Here is a 15,692-nt window from a genome sequence, read left to right on the forward strand (position 1 = left end):
TGCTCTTCTCCAGATATTTTCTGGTTTTGCATATATGTATGTTTTTTGGTGACCTCCCAATATGGTTTATACATTTGAACTTGTAATATTAAGTCAGCTTCATGTGAGCCCTTTTACTAGTGTAGTAGGAATCCATCGATCAGATTAAATGTTACTGTTTACATTATTTAAGGATTTTGACAAGAGATCTTCAAATTTTCTTTTGGTTTTCAGGCTGTTGAGAGCATTGTAGCCAAGGCAATCCGAGAAGGTGCCATAGATGCAACTTTGGACCATGCAAATGGGTGGATGGTGTCGAAGGAGACTGGGGATGTTTATTCCACAAATGAACCTCAATCTGCTTTCAACTCGAGGGTTGCCTTCTCCCGAACATGCATAATTGATTCACATGAGAGGGAAAAGTAAAGCGCATAAACGATGAGGACGAGACAACAACAGGAGCAGGAACTTGCAAAGCATATTGCCGAGGTGGATGACGATAAGTTCTAATTCTCACCTGCCTTGCTTTTGTCAAGTTGTTAAAACTAAGGAACAAGCTTAGACCACCTGCGTGATTAAACTATGAGACGAAAAATGCACTGCTGAACCAGACTCTCTTAACTGTTATGAAACGGGAAAGTTTTTTAGCTGCAGGAGGCTTGAAAGAACTAATCAATGTGCCGAGATGAATGGGTAATCGTGCTGCCATGAGTTAAGAGAATATGTGAACCGAATCCTAAGGCTGCTTTATGGGATCATCATCTTACGTAGAAGTTCTTTGGTTGGTGCTTGCAGTAAAATTATCCTGAATCTGGCTTGTAAAGGATGACAAATGTGAGTTGCAGCTCCAGTCCTTCCAGTTTGATCGCTATTATGTCGATATCAATAATCAATTTTTGTGTCATTTTTCATATGTTCACATCATGATATTCAGTTTATTCTGGTTCCCGACATGTATTAGTGTTTGATTTTGTGTTTGTATGTTATCTGACGCTCCATCGCGTCTCAACTTATCTCATGTTGGTGTTGTTTGGTTCTCACCACTATAGACTGCTGTCCTGTGCGTGTCTCAATTTATGAATTGTCCTGTAAAATTTTCTTTCATTGGCTTGACTGGAATGCATAGTTGCAAGTTTCTGAACAGGGCAAAAAAATATTCCAAATGTATTGACGACTGGGCATAATCTATGCATGTCTGCGACATGGTCACACAATGAGATGAATGCAACAGTTGTAAAGTAGACCTAAGTCTATCAACAAAATCTTGAAGTTAGTGGAACAATGACTTGTTTTGTGTGCAATGGCCATGGCGGATTGAGTTGTGCCTAGTACCTGTCTTCGTATGGCTTTTGGAGCTTGTCGTCCTCTTCTCCTCCGTGGCTTCGTTTTTCTTCCCCCTCAGTCTGACTGTGGCTTGGTTTCTTCGGCCGGCCTCTTATGATTAAAAAAAAAAAAAAACTTTTGCCAAAGAAATGAACAGCTCAAAAACCACTTAACCTTTTTGTTTATTGTAGTAGTTGTTATTGCGGTTATTTGATTGCTAGGGCCATGAAGATATTACGCAGGTTCATGAACTCGGAGACAACAATGTTAATTTAATTATTATCACACACTTGATTACTTGGAACTTTCTTAATAATTGAGATGCTTCATCATAGTGACTATGAAATAGTGAAATAGGCCTACTTTTTCAGTGTAAATATCAGATCTTGATAATGCATGTTTCACGTGAACTGATATGTTAATGTTATCTGGTAACCCACTTTTCTTGAGAGTCTGAGACCAACTTTAGAAAGTGTATAAATCACTGGACACAAACACAAAGATGGATCAAGAGTGAGGATCACCTAGTGTCGACATGGAGTTGAACAGTTTAGATTCCATGTCCATACTAGTATTCTTTGTTCTTCTACCTGTTATGTTCTTGTTAAGTATTTTAGTTCATTTTAAGGTCAGTTGCTCAAAACTACCATACCCACCAGGACCAAAAGGGTTACCACTGATAGGAAATATATCAATGATGGGTCATTCGACTCACAAAAGTCTAGCTGAACTAGGCCAGAGATACGGCGGAATCGTTCACCTTCGCATCGGTAAGCTTCATATGGTATCTGTTACCGCGCCTGAAATCGCTCGTCAAGTACTCCAAGTACAAGACAGCGTCTTCTCTGATCGACCCGCAAATGGTGCAATCAAGTACCTAACTTACGATCGGTCAGACATGGTGTTTGCGAATTACGGTCCGTTTTTGAGGCAGATGCGTAAACTCTGTGTCATGAAACTCTTCAGTAGGAAACGTGAAGAATCATGGAATGCTGTAAGGGAAGAGGTTGATTCTACAATTGCAACTGTATTACGTCAAACCGGGTCACCTGTAAATGTTGGCCAACTAGCGTTCATACACTCAATGAACGTAACCTTTCGAGCTGCTTTCGGGGTGTCTGACGCGAAAGCTGATGGTAACAAGGACTACTTCATATCCATATTACAAGAATATTCAGAGCTGTTGGGTGCATTAAATGTAGCCGATTTCTTCCCCTGGTTAAACTGGATGGATCCACAAGGGCTTAGCAGGAGACTAGTTAAGGCCAGGAAGTCAATAGATGAATTCATTGCTACAATTATTGATAAGCATATAAAGAAAACCAATAGCAATGGGGATGCAGTGGATAAAGATATGGTTGATGAGCTACTTGCATTTTACGGCAAAGATGGCAAGAAGGATGTTGTGCATGATGATGTGAAGGTTTCTGTATCTCTCAGTCGAGATAACATCAAAGGTATTATCATGGTAAGTAACAGAACATATTATATTATGCCCTTCGATTCTGGAAAACAGTTACTAAAATGAAAAAGTGATAGTACCTCTTTTCCAGAGACGGGTAGTATTTACTTATAACAAAATTAACTTCTGTCTACTGATATTTTTTCGCAACACAGGATGTAATGTTCGGTGGAGTAGAAACAGTTGCATCTACAATAGAGTGGGTAATGACACAACTACTGCATAGTCCAGAGGATTTAAGAAAAGTAGAAGATGAACTAAATGAGGTAGTAGGACTAAACCGCAGAGTGCAAGAAACCGACTTGAACAATTTGACGTACTTAAAATGTTGCATCAAAGAGACACTAAGACTTCACCCACCAGTTCCACTTCTTCTCCATGAAAACTCTCAAGAAACTGAAGTTGCAGGGTACACAATACCCTCCCGGTCACGCATAATGATCAATACATATGCTATCTGCCGCAATAAAGATGCTTGGGTTGATGCTGATGCGTTTAAACCATCGAGATTTCTTGACGAAGGTGCTGCTAATTTTAAAGGTTGTCATTTTGAGTTTATACCATTTGGGTCGGGTAGACGTTCTCGTCCTGGTATGCAGCTGGGGATGTACGAGTTGGAATTAACTTTGGCTCATCTTCTTCATAGTTTCTCATGGAAGTTGCCTAATGGTCTGGAGCCTAGTGATATGAATATGAACGATGTGCCTGGACTCACTGCCCCAAGAGAAGTCCGACTTGTTGCGGTACCAAGCACTCGCTTAAATGGCCCCGTAAATTTGAGGAGAAAATGTTAACTAACTGTTAACTATCTCCTTTTGGATTGTACTTGCAAGTTATAAACAGTTGTATTGTCCTGCGGAATAAAAGGAAGCAACAATTTCGAAAAATATATTTTCACAAAAAATGATTTCAAGAATTTGGTCAATTGTTTGTGTTAATGCTGCTAAAGCAAATACATCAGTCAGTCATTCAATCACAATCAGAACTCCTACTAACATAAACACATTTTTTTTCACAAGAATATTACAGATCCCCTTTTGCTATTTTTTTTTCCTTTCCCACCCCCCAACAAATAAAAATCAAAGCTTTGTACTCGCATCTTCACAAATTTGTTTCTTTTTGCTTTTCTTTCTTCAAGGTTTTAATCACAATATTAACTGTTCTTAAAGAAATTAAGACCCCAACGATGCATCAAGCCGTCCATTATATTACTACTTGGATTCTTCTGCACTGTTATAGTGGCTCGAGTTCCACCTGAGATGTCTTCATCTTGGGTTGGTGGAGCTGGACTTTTGCTGCCAGATGTATTTGGAGCATTACTAAGACTAGAACTTTTAACAGCATTTCTTAGTTTCGAAAGTGCTGCAGAAGATTTCGACTCAGTGGTTGATGGACCTGTGGGGACTGTGTGCTGTTGTTGTTCTGTAGCTGCAGATATGATTTTCATATTTGATGAAGCTAAATCGTTTGCGTTTTCTGACGTGGAAGTAGTGCAGTCTGTTCCCGAGGATCGACTATTTTCTTCTTGAAATGATTTCGAGTTGTCTTTCCGTGAAGAAGAGGATTCAGGGGATTTGGTGTCTACACTAGGTGATTGTGCTTCATTTGTGTGTTTGTTATCCAAGTCTTTCAATGACTGTAGCACTGCTTCCATGAGCATCTGAAAAAATATACCACCAATTTCAAGTTAAGAGATCGAGAGACAAGATCAATCAGGTGAACAAAATTGCGCCCCTCAAAGGAATCACATACACTGAGCAAATCCCGAGAAAACCATTTGAACATGGAAAGGGGAAACAATACTTACCCTCTCTTCTTCTTCCATGTTGCATGGAAAATCTGATAAGTTATCGAGTGGGTACTCAATGTACTCATCATCGTCTGTCGTGTTTGGAGCTGTTGGCTCATGAAGATGACCGTTTGAGAGATCGAAGCTAATCAGTCCAGCAGATGAAGAGACCAGATCCTTTTCTCCACCTAACTCACTTGCAGATTGGTTTTCTCCAGAGGGGTTATCAGAAGGGACCTGATAAGAGTCAACAGATGATGCATGTTGGCGCAACTTCTTTAAGTGTGAAAACCAGCCAAACTGCAAAAGATAGTTAAAATATTTCCTAGAGAGTCCACCATTTTTGCTTGCAGATAGCGGCTACACATAACTAGCCTACACATGATTTGCTCTACCAGAAATTCACTCTTTGAAGTGACCTAATGGAAGTTGGTTTATTCAATGTGGTTTTTCATACATAGTGCCTCAAAGACTAAAAAATGTAGTAAAATTATGCAAGGCAATTACCTCCGTCCGACTCATTTGTCTTTTGGACCGAAGTTCATTTATAGCCTCTTCAGTGCTACTTGAACCCATTCCTGCATGCCCAGTTTGATGCAGAGATTCATATAAAGCACTTTAACAAAAAGACTGAAAATTTTGCAGCAACAGTTTCTAATTCATACCTTCAGATGTTTTCATCTGAGTGTGGCTTGTTTGACCTAATTTACGCGCGGAATCCCAACTAGCCTGAACACAAAATTGTAACGTCAGGATTAAGAACTGAAACCAAGGAAGTTCTAGTAATGAATAAACATCATAAATTGGGGGAGATGACAACAAGCATTATTACCTTCCCAAAGTAATCGTGCATAGTGTCAAAATAACTTTTCTCAAATGCCTCTGTAGGAGGGTTTAAAACATTATGAAAGAAAATGGTTATCGAATCAAAGTAGAACTGAGGGCGTGGAGAGTTGTGATCTCCCTCAAATTTGATAATATTCTTGTCTCCCTGTTTAGCAGCATCCACAGAAGAAACAAGATAAGGATAAACACATAGGCAAATTACCAATTGAATGACCTCTGACTATCTAACAAACAAAGATTACCACATAAGCTTCATAAATACGATCCGTATGGTGAGGGTTGATAAAATCATCATCAACGGCATGCCCAAATAAAACTGGAACAAAACATGACTTTGCCACCTGCCATAAAAAGTGAGACTAGATGTAATGCCTAGGTGTACTTCTGAGAGAATAGGAAAATAATAACTACTATTATGGAAAAACCAGGAAGGATCATGAGTTGGAATGTCAGCTATAACATAGTCTGTACCTTAATGGTATTCAAATCTGTTATGTCAAATTTCGCCTTTTTCTGGATAACCTTCCGCATGTATTGGATAGCAAACTTCACCTAGATGAAGCAACTAAAGATTTATCAGTGGACGAGATATTAACCAATTTTTTAGTACACATCAGAAAGTAGAGAAAGAAAGTAGTAAAAGCATTACTGACAGTGAACTTGGGTAAACGAAATTTGTAAGTGTCCACAAGCTCCATCATCAAGTCTACCAAGTCAGAAAACGGGCTGTCAAGAACCATTCCTGCGATTGAAGGATCTTCAGCACCATACATTAAGCTGTGAGAGCATATTTCACAAATTCAAATTAGTTTAAACTTTTGAAGTACTTCCAAATAACTGCCACACTTTCGAATTTTAGTTTTAGGCTGTCTTTTAAAACAGTTCAAGAAGAAAAGAAATGTATATACTTAGTCCAGGTATAACATAAAAAGCTAACCGACGAAATAAACCTGGTCACAGCACCCATAGAACGACCCCACAAACCAATACAAGACACATTGCCATCTGAGCGAAGATAATTGACCACCGCTTGCAGATCATCCTTCTGAAAAGTTAACAAAATCAAATTAGATGATTAAAATATTTTAAATCTGGGTATCGCCAATAACACTTTGATGCAGTTTATAGTGACCAGTCAGTATAGCATATAGATTGTTCAACCATATGCGCATTTGAAATACTACACATATTATCTTCAATTACTTGGGCATCCAAACATAAATAAGTATTAGTTGCAGGAGGTTGTGTACAAATATCACAGAAGCTGTTAAGCCATAAGTTGCTAGTCCAACTGAACACGATCACAGATTTAACACACAGTTTCCATAAATATGTCATATGACTAGTACAAACTATTTATCGGGAATGAAAACCATCTAGTTTATTATACAATAATCCTATGAACGGCTACCACTGAATACTTCAAAACTTGTATCTAAAGTCTAAACAAGGGAGAAGAAGTTCGCCAACGGTAGGTTACCTCACCTTGTAACTTCGTAAGCATTATCATCTTTGAATAAAATAGACAAAAAAAAAAAAGCGAAAGAAAAAAGGGAAAATAAAAGCTAAAGAAGGTAAAGAACATGTATTAATTTCACTTTGTGTCCTAAGCCAAGGCTTCCTTAACTAATAACGGATCAAGTAACTTTTTTTTGAAAACTTATAACGGATCAAGTAACAGTAGAACCACAAATTCTTGCTCATCCTTCTACTGCTTTGTTCTCATTATTGTGTGTTTCATGTTTTGTTTTTTTTGTCCCAAATCTCACAGCCAATGCAAGTGCAGCATTTCTCTAGTCATCATCCTTCTAGCTTAACATTCTCCTAATGTTGGAGGCCTTGGCCTAAGAACTCCTCAGTGCTGGAGCCTATACAGATTTCAACAAATAGATTTCTAGCTTACATCCTATCTCCCTAAGCCACCAACCCAATATTCTCCCCTAGTCCCAATCAGATCCTTCTTCAATAAAACATTTAAGAGATTCTAACCTCCACTCCGTGATTCACAATGTTCAAAAGTATCAGAATTTGACTCAAAGGTATGCCTCATATCTCCTTAGGAAAGAAACTAGTAAACTACCTTCAACTCCACGTCTCCACCAACCTATATAGCTTATAATAATACTGACCATGACATCCCATTAACAGTTGTCCAGTAAGCTTCTCAAGCCTCATGCAGATAGACGAGAATGTCAATTGCTGTCCAACAGATTGCTGAAAATCAAATAAAATTATCTTCTGTAGACAAGCAAGCTTGCTCCCAAACATCACAGCTTTATACAAGAACGTGACACATACAGAATGGAGACAGCATATTTCTCTTATGAACCAAAGGCACGAGCACAGAAGTGAGGTACTTATAGCCATTAATTAACAGAGGAACACCCTAAAGCTTAACATACCTACTGAGGATTTCAGATCCAGATCCTTAGACATCATACCATAACAAAATACATCTTAGTAGTAGAGGGACAGGAGGACCACTTAGGTCCTCCCACCACAGTTCTCACATGCATAAAGCATGTCACTGCAAATTTGAGTTAAAAAATTCTAGTAACTGCAGTTTTAATTACAAAATTAAGTCTAGGTTTCTTAAGATTGACTATGAAAGAATTTTCATTATCAAAGCACTTACTTCATTCCAACCCAGAGTGACATGCTCTCCTCCAGAGAGTCCAGATCCTGAAAAGTCAAGGGTGAAGACTGTAATGTATGAGGGCAGCAAAATAATTGCGGCTTCACTGGCATCAGCTCTGCAACCACTGAGAGCAACCAAGAAATATTGATTATCAGTGAGGCAAAAAATAACATGAAAGTCAGAAAGTCAACTTAACAGATTTGTTGCTTTGTTAAGAGCAGGAATGAAGAAAACCGCATGATGAGAGGAATTTATAGAAGACTTAAAGATGCATTGCCCCTTCTAACCAGATAGGACCGCTAATGATTGATAATTTTCCGAACTCAATGAGATCAAGGGAAGCTCTCACTACTAATTTAAAATCACGGAGATTTATAATTCAAATGTCTCTATGACTAGGCAACATAGTTAGGGAAGATGCAGCAAAATACAAACCAGTCTGCAAACAAGAAATGCATTGGATAAGCCTAGACAAATTGAAAATGTTACATGCCAGATTACCTGTTTCCGTGACAGTATATGACACATGGAAGTGTTATTCCGTCAGGAATAACAAGTGGCATGTAATGACTACATTGAAGTACATCTCCCCGGCTATTTGTGACCTGCAAAAAGTTCAAGCATGAGAGCATTAAGGCTATGCTATGTTACCTTTCTTATTTACAAGAAAATGAGCCCAATATAGCTCATTGCTTAGTATCAACACGACTGCTTACCTCCAAGTCTTTTCTTTGGAACCACTGTCCTTTTAGCATAAACTCATCTTCCAACAAATCATTTTTCGGGTCATACTCCGCTCTGCAAACAAAATACACAAGGTCATCATTTGTTTGCACGAGTAAAAGAGATTTGTAGGGTCAATTGGGCTCAAGGATCAAAGATCAAAATCAATTACTGATATTAACTCGCACATATTATCTCTTTAGTAAAAATGATCAAATCATGTGTGATTTATGAAGTCAACAACATTCCAGCGTGCACACTTCTGCGTAATAAACCACGTAGTATGCTGTGTGTGTTTTTCCTAAAGAGAAGATATATGTGGTTTGAGACATTGAGTTTTGGTCCTTCAGCCTAATAAAGAACAAATACCAAATTCCATATCAAACATCCCCATCATGCCTAACCAAAAATTTAAGCTCAAAATTCATTGGACATACTTAATAATGTGTACCCCCTATAAGCCTTATATACAGTTAACAGACGACTTACTACCAAAGAAGATCAAAGAGTTGAGGTTTCTCTTAATCTAGTATAAGAAACAATAAATTTCACTAATAATTACAGAAACTAAGCAAGAAATTTAAGTTTGAGTCGAATTCAAAAACTATACCACTAATAATTACAAAAACTAAGCAATAAAATTTAAGTTTGAGTAATAATTCGAAAATTATTTCACTGAAAAAAGTAAACTCAGGTTAAGCAAAGATGGAAATTCTAACATTCTTATATTAAACCTAACTTCGACCAATCAAGATCCGATCTCAAGAAAAACCTAACAAATAATATAATCATAAAAAAGAAACTAAAAGAAGATGAAGAAGAAAGTGTTGGTTAATTACCTTGGAGGTCGAATGATGAAGTTAACAAGTTGTTCCATAGGAGACTTACTTACTCCTCCTCAATAGAAATCTTTTTGTTTACCTCAATTTTCAAAAACCCTAATTCTAGACTTCCCAAAGACAAGATGGAGAAGAAGAAGAAGTACAAGGAATTGGAGATTTCTGAGAAGAAAAAACCAGAACGGAATTCTGTTTTTTTTTTTTTTTGTTGGTATTATCTGATTTGATTTGATCGTTTTTATTTTATTTTTGTTGTTGTTTACTTCCACAACCCAAACAAAACACAAACTCCGGGAGAGAGAGACCACCAAGCAACATCATAGTGGGACCCACGTTCGGTGACCCTTCAAGGTTTCCGCCTGAATGCCTGCCTGCCGGTAAGCTCTAATACGTCCCACTAGCCTGAATGCCTGCCGGTAAATGTCCCACTGTGTCTGAGTCATGTGGCTAAAGCCTTCCCCTCGAAAAGCATGGTATTCTACTCGGCTTTTCTTAAATATAGCTACACTTTCATTATTGATGGCCCAGGGGACCTAGTCGATCAAACTAACCGATAAATCGAATTTGACCATTCATCGTTATTATTTACGAAATGCTATTCGGAGTCCGATTCTATGTCCTATTCTACGGCCAGTCCAACGTGGCTAGCTGACGCGTCTGTATTATTTCTCTGTTCTTTGTATTTTCTCATACTTCTTCTTCTGCTCCATTATTGAGAACTCTCGTCTATCTTCTTTCCTCCCTGAAAACAGATCCTCGTCGTATTGAAAAATCATTAGATCATCTTTCTTACAATCCAAGGTGAAACTAATGAGAAGACCAATTATTCCCCCCATTGAAGGAATTAAAAACACTAAGGTCGTGTTTGGTATCCTGGATATCCCATCTTAGGTTGGGTTATCCAGCAAAAAACTGTTAAAATGTGTTTGTCTCACTACAATTCCAATCCTGGATAAGGATTACTAAACCTTCCTTGATTTTAGGAAGTATAAAAAGTGAGGTTATGGTATTCTTCCAAATACCTGGGTTACCTGTATCCTCACCTGGGTTAGACAGTTATTTTCCTTTAAAATAAGTATTTATCTAAGAAATAATTATTTATATTAACCTATTTTTGTAGTCAAACAAACACAAATTAACCTAACCCAAGATATGATAGAATTTTAGACAAACACTATTAAAAATAACCATTAACAAGGTTATCATAAATTAAATTAAGATAAACTTTTCCAGGATATGTTATCCCGTTTCCAAGCTCCCAAACAGATCCTAAGCAAAGCTTATTAACCCAGAACACTTTTAGTTTCCTGTTTTTGGAAATCGAATTTTGATTTCAGATTGTTTGTATGTGTTCATTATCCTGCACAATAGAACAATTGAATTCTTAAGATTTTAACGAGAATCAAATCAAAATATAATCACCCCTCCCACTCAAATATTGAATTCTGCACATCATAATTATTCCTCCCGTTTAACTAGAGTGAAGTCACTGATTTTAAGGATTTGAATAGAGGTTTGAAATCTAGGTTTCTTAGAAAAATGAAGTGAAAGGTGGGTTTTTGAACATTTCATGGTAGAACCTGTTTGAGTTCATGAGATATGTACTGAAATTTTCTTACACTTGGAATAATCTTGGGAGCTCGAGTTTTTAAATTCAACCATCAACTCAAATTTATCAAAGATTAGTTCTCAGATTTCTCTCTTTATGAAAAACAAAAGAAAGCAAACATTTAAATGAAGAAGGAAGATAATGGTATGCAAAAAGTTCCAACTCCTTGATCAAAATTTGTATGCAAAAAATTCCCGTGATAAAGAATTTTTCTTATTAATAGATGGCTGCCGAGATTTGACCAAGGTTCTCGTGATTACAATACAGAACTTCAATTGAAAAACTTCATTCATACTTTATTCAAGAGCACTCAATTGGGTTTTTGAATATGCATCTGTTGATTTAAATGCATTTACTTTCAAAATAAACAAATTCAGATCCAGATGACAAAGTATTGATTATAGAATTGAAGAACTTAGAAAGAGAGAGAAAAATGAGAATCCAAGAATTCACATGATCTAGTAACACATCACATCAGCATGGGCGGTGAGTAGGGCGCAGTATAGCATTGCCGTATTATTTATAGCCCACAATATTTAACTCGTTGTTCTTCATTATATTCCATCAAGAATCAAGACGCCTTAAACCCTGAAAGTATTTCCAGATTTTTTTTCTCCCCATTTTTTATGATTAACACTACCAGTTTTTTCTTTTTATCTTTTCAGAAAATCCAACAAAGTTTCAGGTTAAATTTTTCTCTTTGCAAATGATTCATGCAAACCAATAAAAGAAATTTCATGAATTTCTATCTTTTTGTTTAACAAATTTAGAATCAGGAATGGTGTTATATCACCATTGCCAACGCTTCTTAATTCCTTTTCACAAGATGCGTTTATGCAAACGATAGTCGTCAGGGATTATCGATAAACGAAATCATGGACAAAATGCAAAACTCTCGTTACTAACATATACTCAACATTGCCACAAACACATTTAAATCTTCGAGAAAAAGGATTAGAATGAAAAATCCTTATCAAATGGTGGAAACCCATTAAACTTCTCGAAGGAATTCAAAAAGGACAGACTGCAAATGGGAAAAATTCTATGAAAATTTGATATTCTATGGCCTGATGAGGACATGGTAATTTATGTTAATTTTTTGATAACAGAATCCAAATTCTTGCAGCTAGCTAGATCAGTTAAAATCCTTTTGTTTTATAATTTATACTTTTACAAAAAAAAATAAAATAAAAAAAACGTGTTGTTATAGTTTGATATCAATCAAAATAGGATAATAATAACCGTAGAAAAATAATAATGAAGAACGAGTTGGATCGGCCTTTTAATTATATAAGCTTAATTTCGTGGGATATGGATGATAACCTGAAAAGATTAAATTTGATTTGTGGGTCAATTTGGTTGACTTAGTTTTATGGGTTATTAATAATAAAAATGTGGCTATATTTAAAAAAAGCCTTCTACTCTGACCTGAGATTAATCAAAAATTATCTGACCTAGGAGCTTTGAACCTTTGGAACCCGTGATGGATACCTCACTGATATGAGCCACGAATAGGTACGCGACACACAGGGCCGTTCCTGTGGAAAATTTGCCCTGAAGTGAACTTCGTTTTTTTTTTCCCCCTAAATTATTATTTTTTTGCACAAATTCAACTACTAAAGATCATCAATTGTCTCTAGTATAAATAAATAAAATGGAAACTTACAAAGCTTTTTTTTAATGTCTTTACCCTACGAGTATTCCTAGACGCAATCTCTTAATAATCAACTTATAATTTATTTTTTCGGCTATGACTATTTCAATAGATATCATAGCCAATCCATCCAACCTTTCTTGTAACATTGAAGATCGAAGATAAGACTTGATTAATTTCAACTTGGAAAAACTTCTTCTGCGTTGGCAACGATAACCAAAACTGTCAGCAAAATTCTATAAGCAACCCAAGCATTAGGAAAACAAGCTTGCAACTTTTGCAAATAATGTAATATCTCAAGTGGTTTCTTTGCCTCAGCCGGCAAAGTCCTTTTCATGATCTTTAATTCGGTGTAGAGGTCTCTGCCATCAATATCAGAATGTGTTCCATAACTTAAATAATCTTCAAGTTTGATACATGATGCCAACAAACAATCATCACTCATAGACTTTAGTTTCTCTAAGTCCAAATAAGAAATAGTCCCTTTTATCCTTGTAGAAATGTTCAATTAGGACATCAATCCAGATTTCAGACTTCCAATTGATTGTTTTTATGAGTTTTGTGAGAAAAGAAATGAAAACAAAAGAAAAAATCTAGTGCGCCGTGATCTGAAAAGAATGGGGGCAGTAAAGCCGTAAAGGTGAAGAGGAAAAAACGAGATGAAAAAAAACTAAAAGACGTTACTTCTCAAAGTTCAATTATTCAGATAATTTTTTTAAACCCTTCAATTTAATGTAACTAACAATTTAGTCCAAAAGATTTTTTTTAATAAAAACCCCATATTATCACAAGGCTTTTTGTTGCCTGCAAGCTCCACTTTGCCTGCTTCCCTATCAGACCCTGTCCTGGCGACACATTATGGGGCAGAAAGGGTGGGGTGTGAATCATTTTGGCTTGTCATACGAAAATGATCATAAAAATTTGATAACAATCTCGGTCATTCATTCTCGAAATAATATCACGTCTATGTGTCACACCGGTGCGACTACGATGTGGTCAGGGCACATACTTCAAGTATGTGACCCCTCTTAATTTTGTGACACCTATTATAAAGAAAAAAATAAAGTCTTAAAACAGTTGAATACCAGAAAGTGTAACTAATTCTTTTTCTTAACTCCCTACTTTTTCTCAAAAAGTGAAATGTTGACAGGGATTTAGAGGGGGCAGGTTTTTAGTTATAATAGATGTTACAAAATTAAGAGGGACCCCATATTTCAAGTATGCGGCCCGACCACGTCATATCCTTGGCCGTGTCACACATATACTGTTTATACGCATTCAGCGGTGTACCCGACCGCAGGATCCGAAAAAATTCGCCGCTCCGGATTTAGGGCTTAGATGCACGCCACGTAATGTAATGTTGTCAAACATCGGGGTTAAAAACCGGGGGTTCCTTTCCCTGTCGCTTTCCTCTCAAAACAGACTTACCAATGGCCCGTTCAGGCTGAGTCCGGATAGCTTGGTTTCCGATCAGTATTAACTCAAAGAAAAATGAGACCTCACCCGCACTTGTGGAAGTGGGGATCATGTGATGTCCTATCGTAACGGGAACGTCTCCTATCCTATCGCATCACTAGGTAGGTGGATGGTCCAGATCAGGAATCTAATCATTGTTCCTCAGTTTTGTTAACCTTGGTCCAATGGTATCTATCAACCATCATTAGATCCAATAAAAACAAACGTCAGTCATGTATCATTTTCTTTTGCAGAGAAGGAAGGCCAGATTATAAGAAGGGGCAAGGGTAACTCTCAGTGTTTGGTGTTTCACTAAAAGGAGAACGTACGAAACATTTTAAATTTATTTTTGGGTGATCCGTTTTTGTCCTATTAGGTGACCCCTCTATAATGAAATGTGAAGCACAATAATAGCCTTCATTTTAAATTTGCTTGAGACGGATGGATAGTCCTTTTGCATATCAATTTTCTGTAATCAAAGACGTGCAAACCAAGAACTTCTTGCGGTGTGGAGTGTTGATCATGCGATGTTCTACCGTAACGGGAACGTCTCATATCACATCACGTCACTAGGTAGGTGGATGGTCCAAATCAAGAGGAATCTAATCATTGCTGATCTCCATCATTACAAGAAGTGCAGTGGTGTACTTGTTTTTAACCGGATATTCACATCTGAAATGCTAGGTGTTGCAAGGATATTGGTTCATGGCTTTCAGTCAGGACCCACCACTGGATAAAAGGGTTCACCATTTTAAAGATGTAGGGTTTTGATATTCTGAGCTGTGAGTAGTGTGGTGTTTTTATGCTGTGAACAGCACCACCGGTTTTTAATTTCTGAAACGATTAAAAATAAAATAAAATGCAATTAATACATAATATCAAAAACATGTGTACTTGCTTGCATTGTTGGCAACCGGACAATAAAAAATTTCTGGCTCTAGAAATATTCATCTCGCAAGTGTCTGTCGGTCTCTATGAACACCTCGACCCGGCCATCCGCAATGATCAGCCGGTTCCCTCCTTTTGATAAGCGATAAGGATCCGATGAATTTTCTTGCGTGATACCGCCATGATCCTCAGAGCTCTCTTAAAACTTCTGAGATAGATCCCAACGGATATTGGTTCAGCGGTTGGAATCTGGACTCTGATCTTATCGGATTTGAAAAGCACCAGAGACGAAATGCTTATTTCGGTGTTGGATAATAAAACATTTAACACGTCAAATTCACCAGAAAGTTTCTGGTCCTCGTCTGGGAAACACAGTTTACGCAATTTCTTGGCGGATATCGGAATGATGGAAGCAAACGTATTTTTAGCATCAAAAACGTTAAAAGGTCTGTTATGTGGTTTCAACTGTGGCTTTTTGTCCGCTTTT

At 37.1% G+C, this 15,692-nt stretch overlaps 2 protein-coding genes across 3 annotated transcripts; one reads left to right on the plus strand and one right to left on the minus strand.

Moving 5' to 3' along the window:
- The first annotated feature begins 1,825 nt into the window (after positions 1–1,825).
- On the plus strand, positions 1,826–3,633 carry LOC113355366 (cytochrome P450 84A1-like). Its single transcript, XM_026598202.1, has 2 exons — positions 1,826–2,770; positions 2,920–3,633. Exons 1-2 carry the CDS (start codon positions 1,838–1,840, stop codon positions 3,556–3,558), a joined length of 1,572 nt encoding a protein of 523 aa, XP_026453987.1. The 5' UTR covers positions 1,826–1,837; the 3' UTR covers positions 3,559–3,633.
- An 18-nt stretch (positions 3,634–3,651) lies between these two features.
- On the minus strand, positions 3,652–9,817 carry LOC113355365. 2 transcript variants are annotated; one of them, XM_026598200.1, is made up of 13 exons: positions 9,600–9,817; positions 8,754–8,835; positions 8,539–8,642; positions 8,035–8,161; positions 6,350–6,444; positions 6,053–6,176; positions 5,871–5,951; positions 5,642–5,740; positions 5,386–5,544; positions 5,219–5,282; positions 5,061–5,131; positions 4,572–4,790; positions 3,652–4,424 (listed from the first exon to the last, which is right to left on the minus strand). In XM_026598200.1, exons 1-13 carry the CDS (start codon positions 9,635–9,637, stop codon positions 3,918–3,920), a joined length of 1,770 nt encoding a protein of 589 aa, XP_026453985.1. In that variant the 5' UTR covers positions 9,638–9,817; the 3' UTR covers positions 3,652–3,917. The 2 variants fall into 2 exon arrangements, with proteins under 2 accessions (XP_026453985.1, XP_026453986.1); XM_026598201.1 differs by lacking the exon at positions 9,600–9,817 and adding an exon at positions 8,949–9,063.
- Between the last annotated feature and the right edge of the window lie 5,875 nt (positions 9,818–15,692).

The sequence above is a fragment of the Papaver somniferum genome, chromosome 3, assembly GCF_003573695.1.
Source record: "Papaver somniferum cultivar HN1 chromosome 3, ASM357369v1, whole genome shotgun sequence".
Classification (NCBI taxonomy): Eukaryota; Viridiplantae; Streptophyta; class Magnoliopsida; order Ranunculales; family Papaveraceae; genus Papaver; species Papaver somniferum.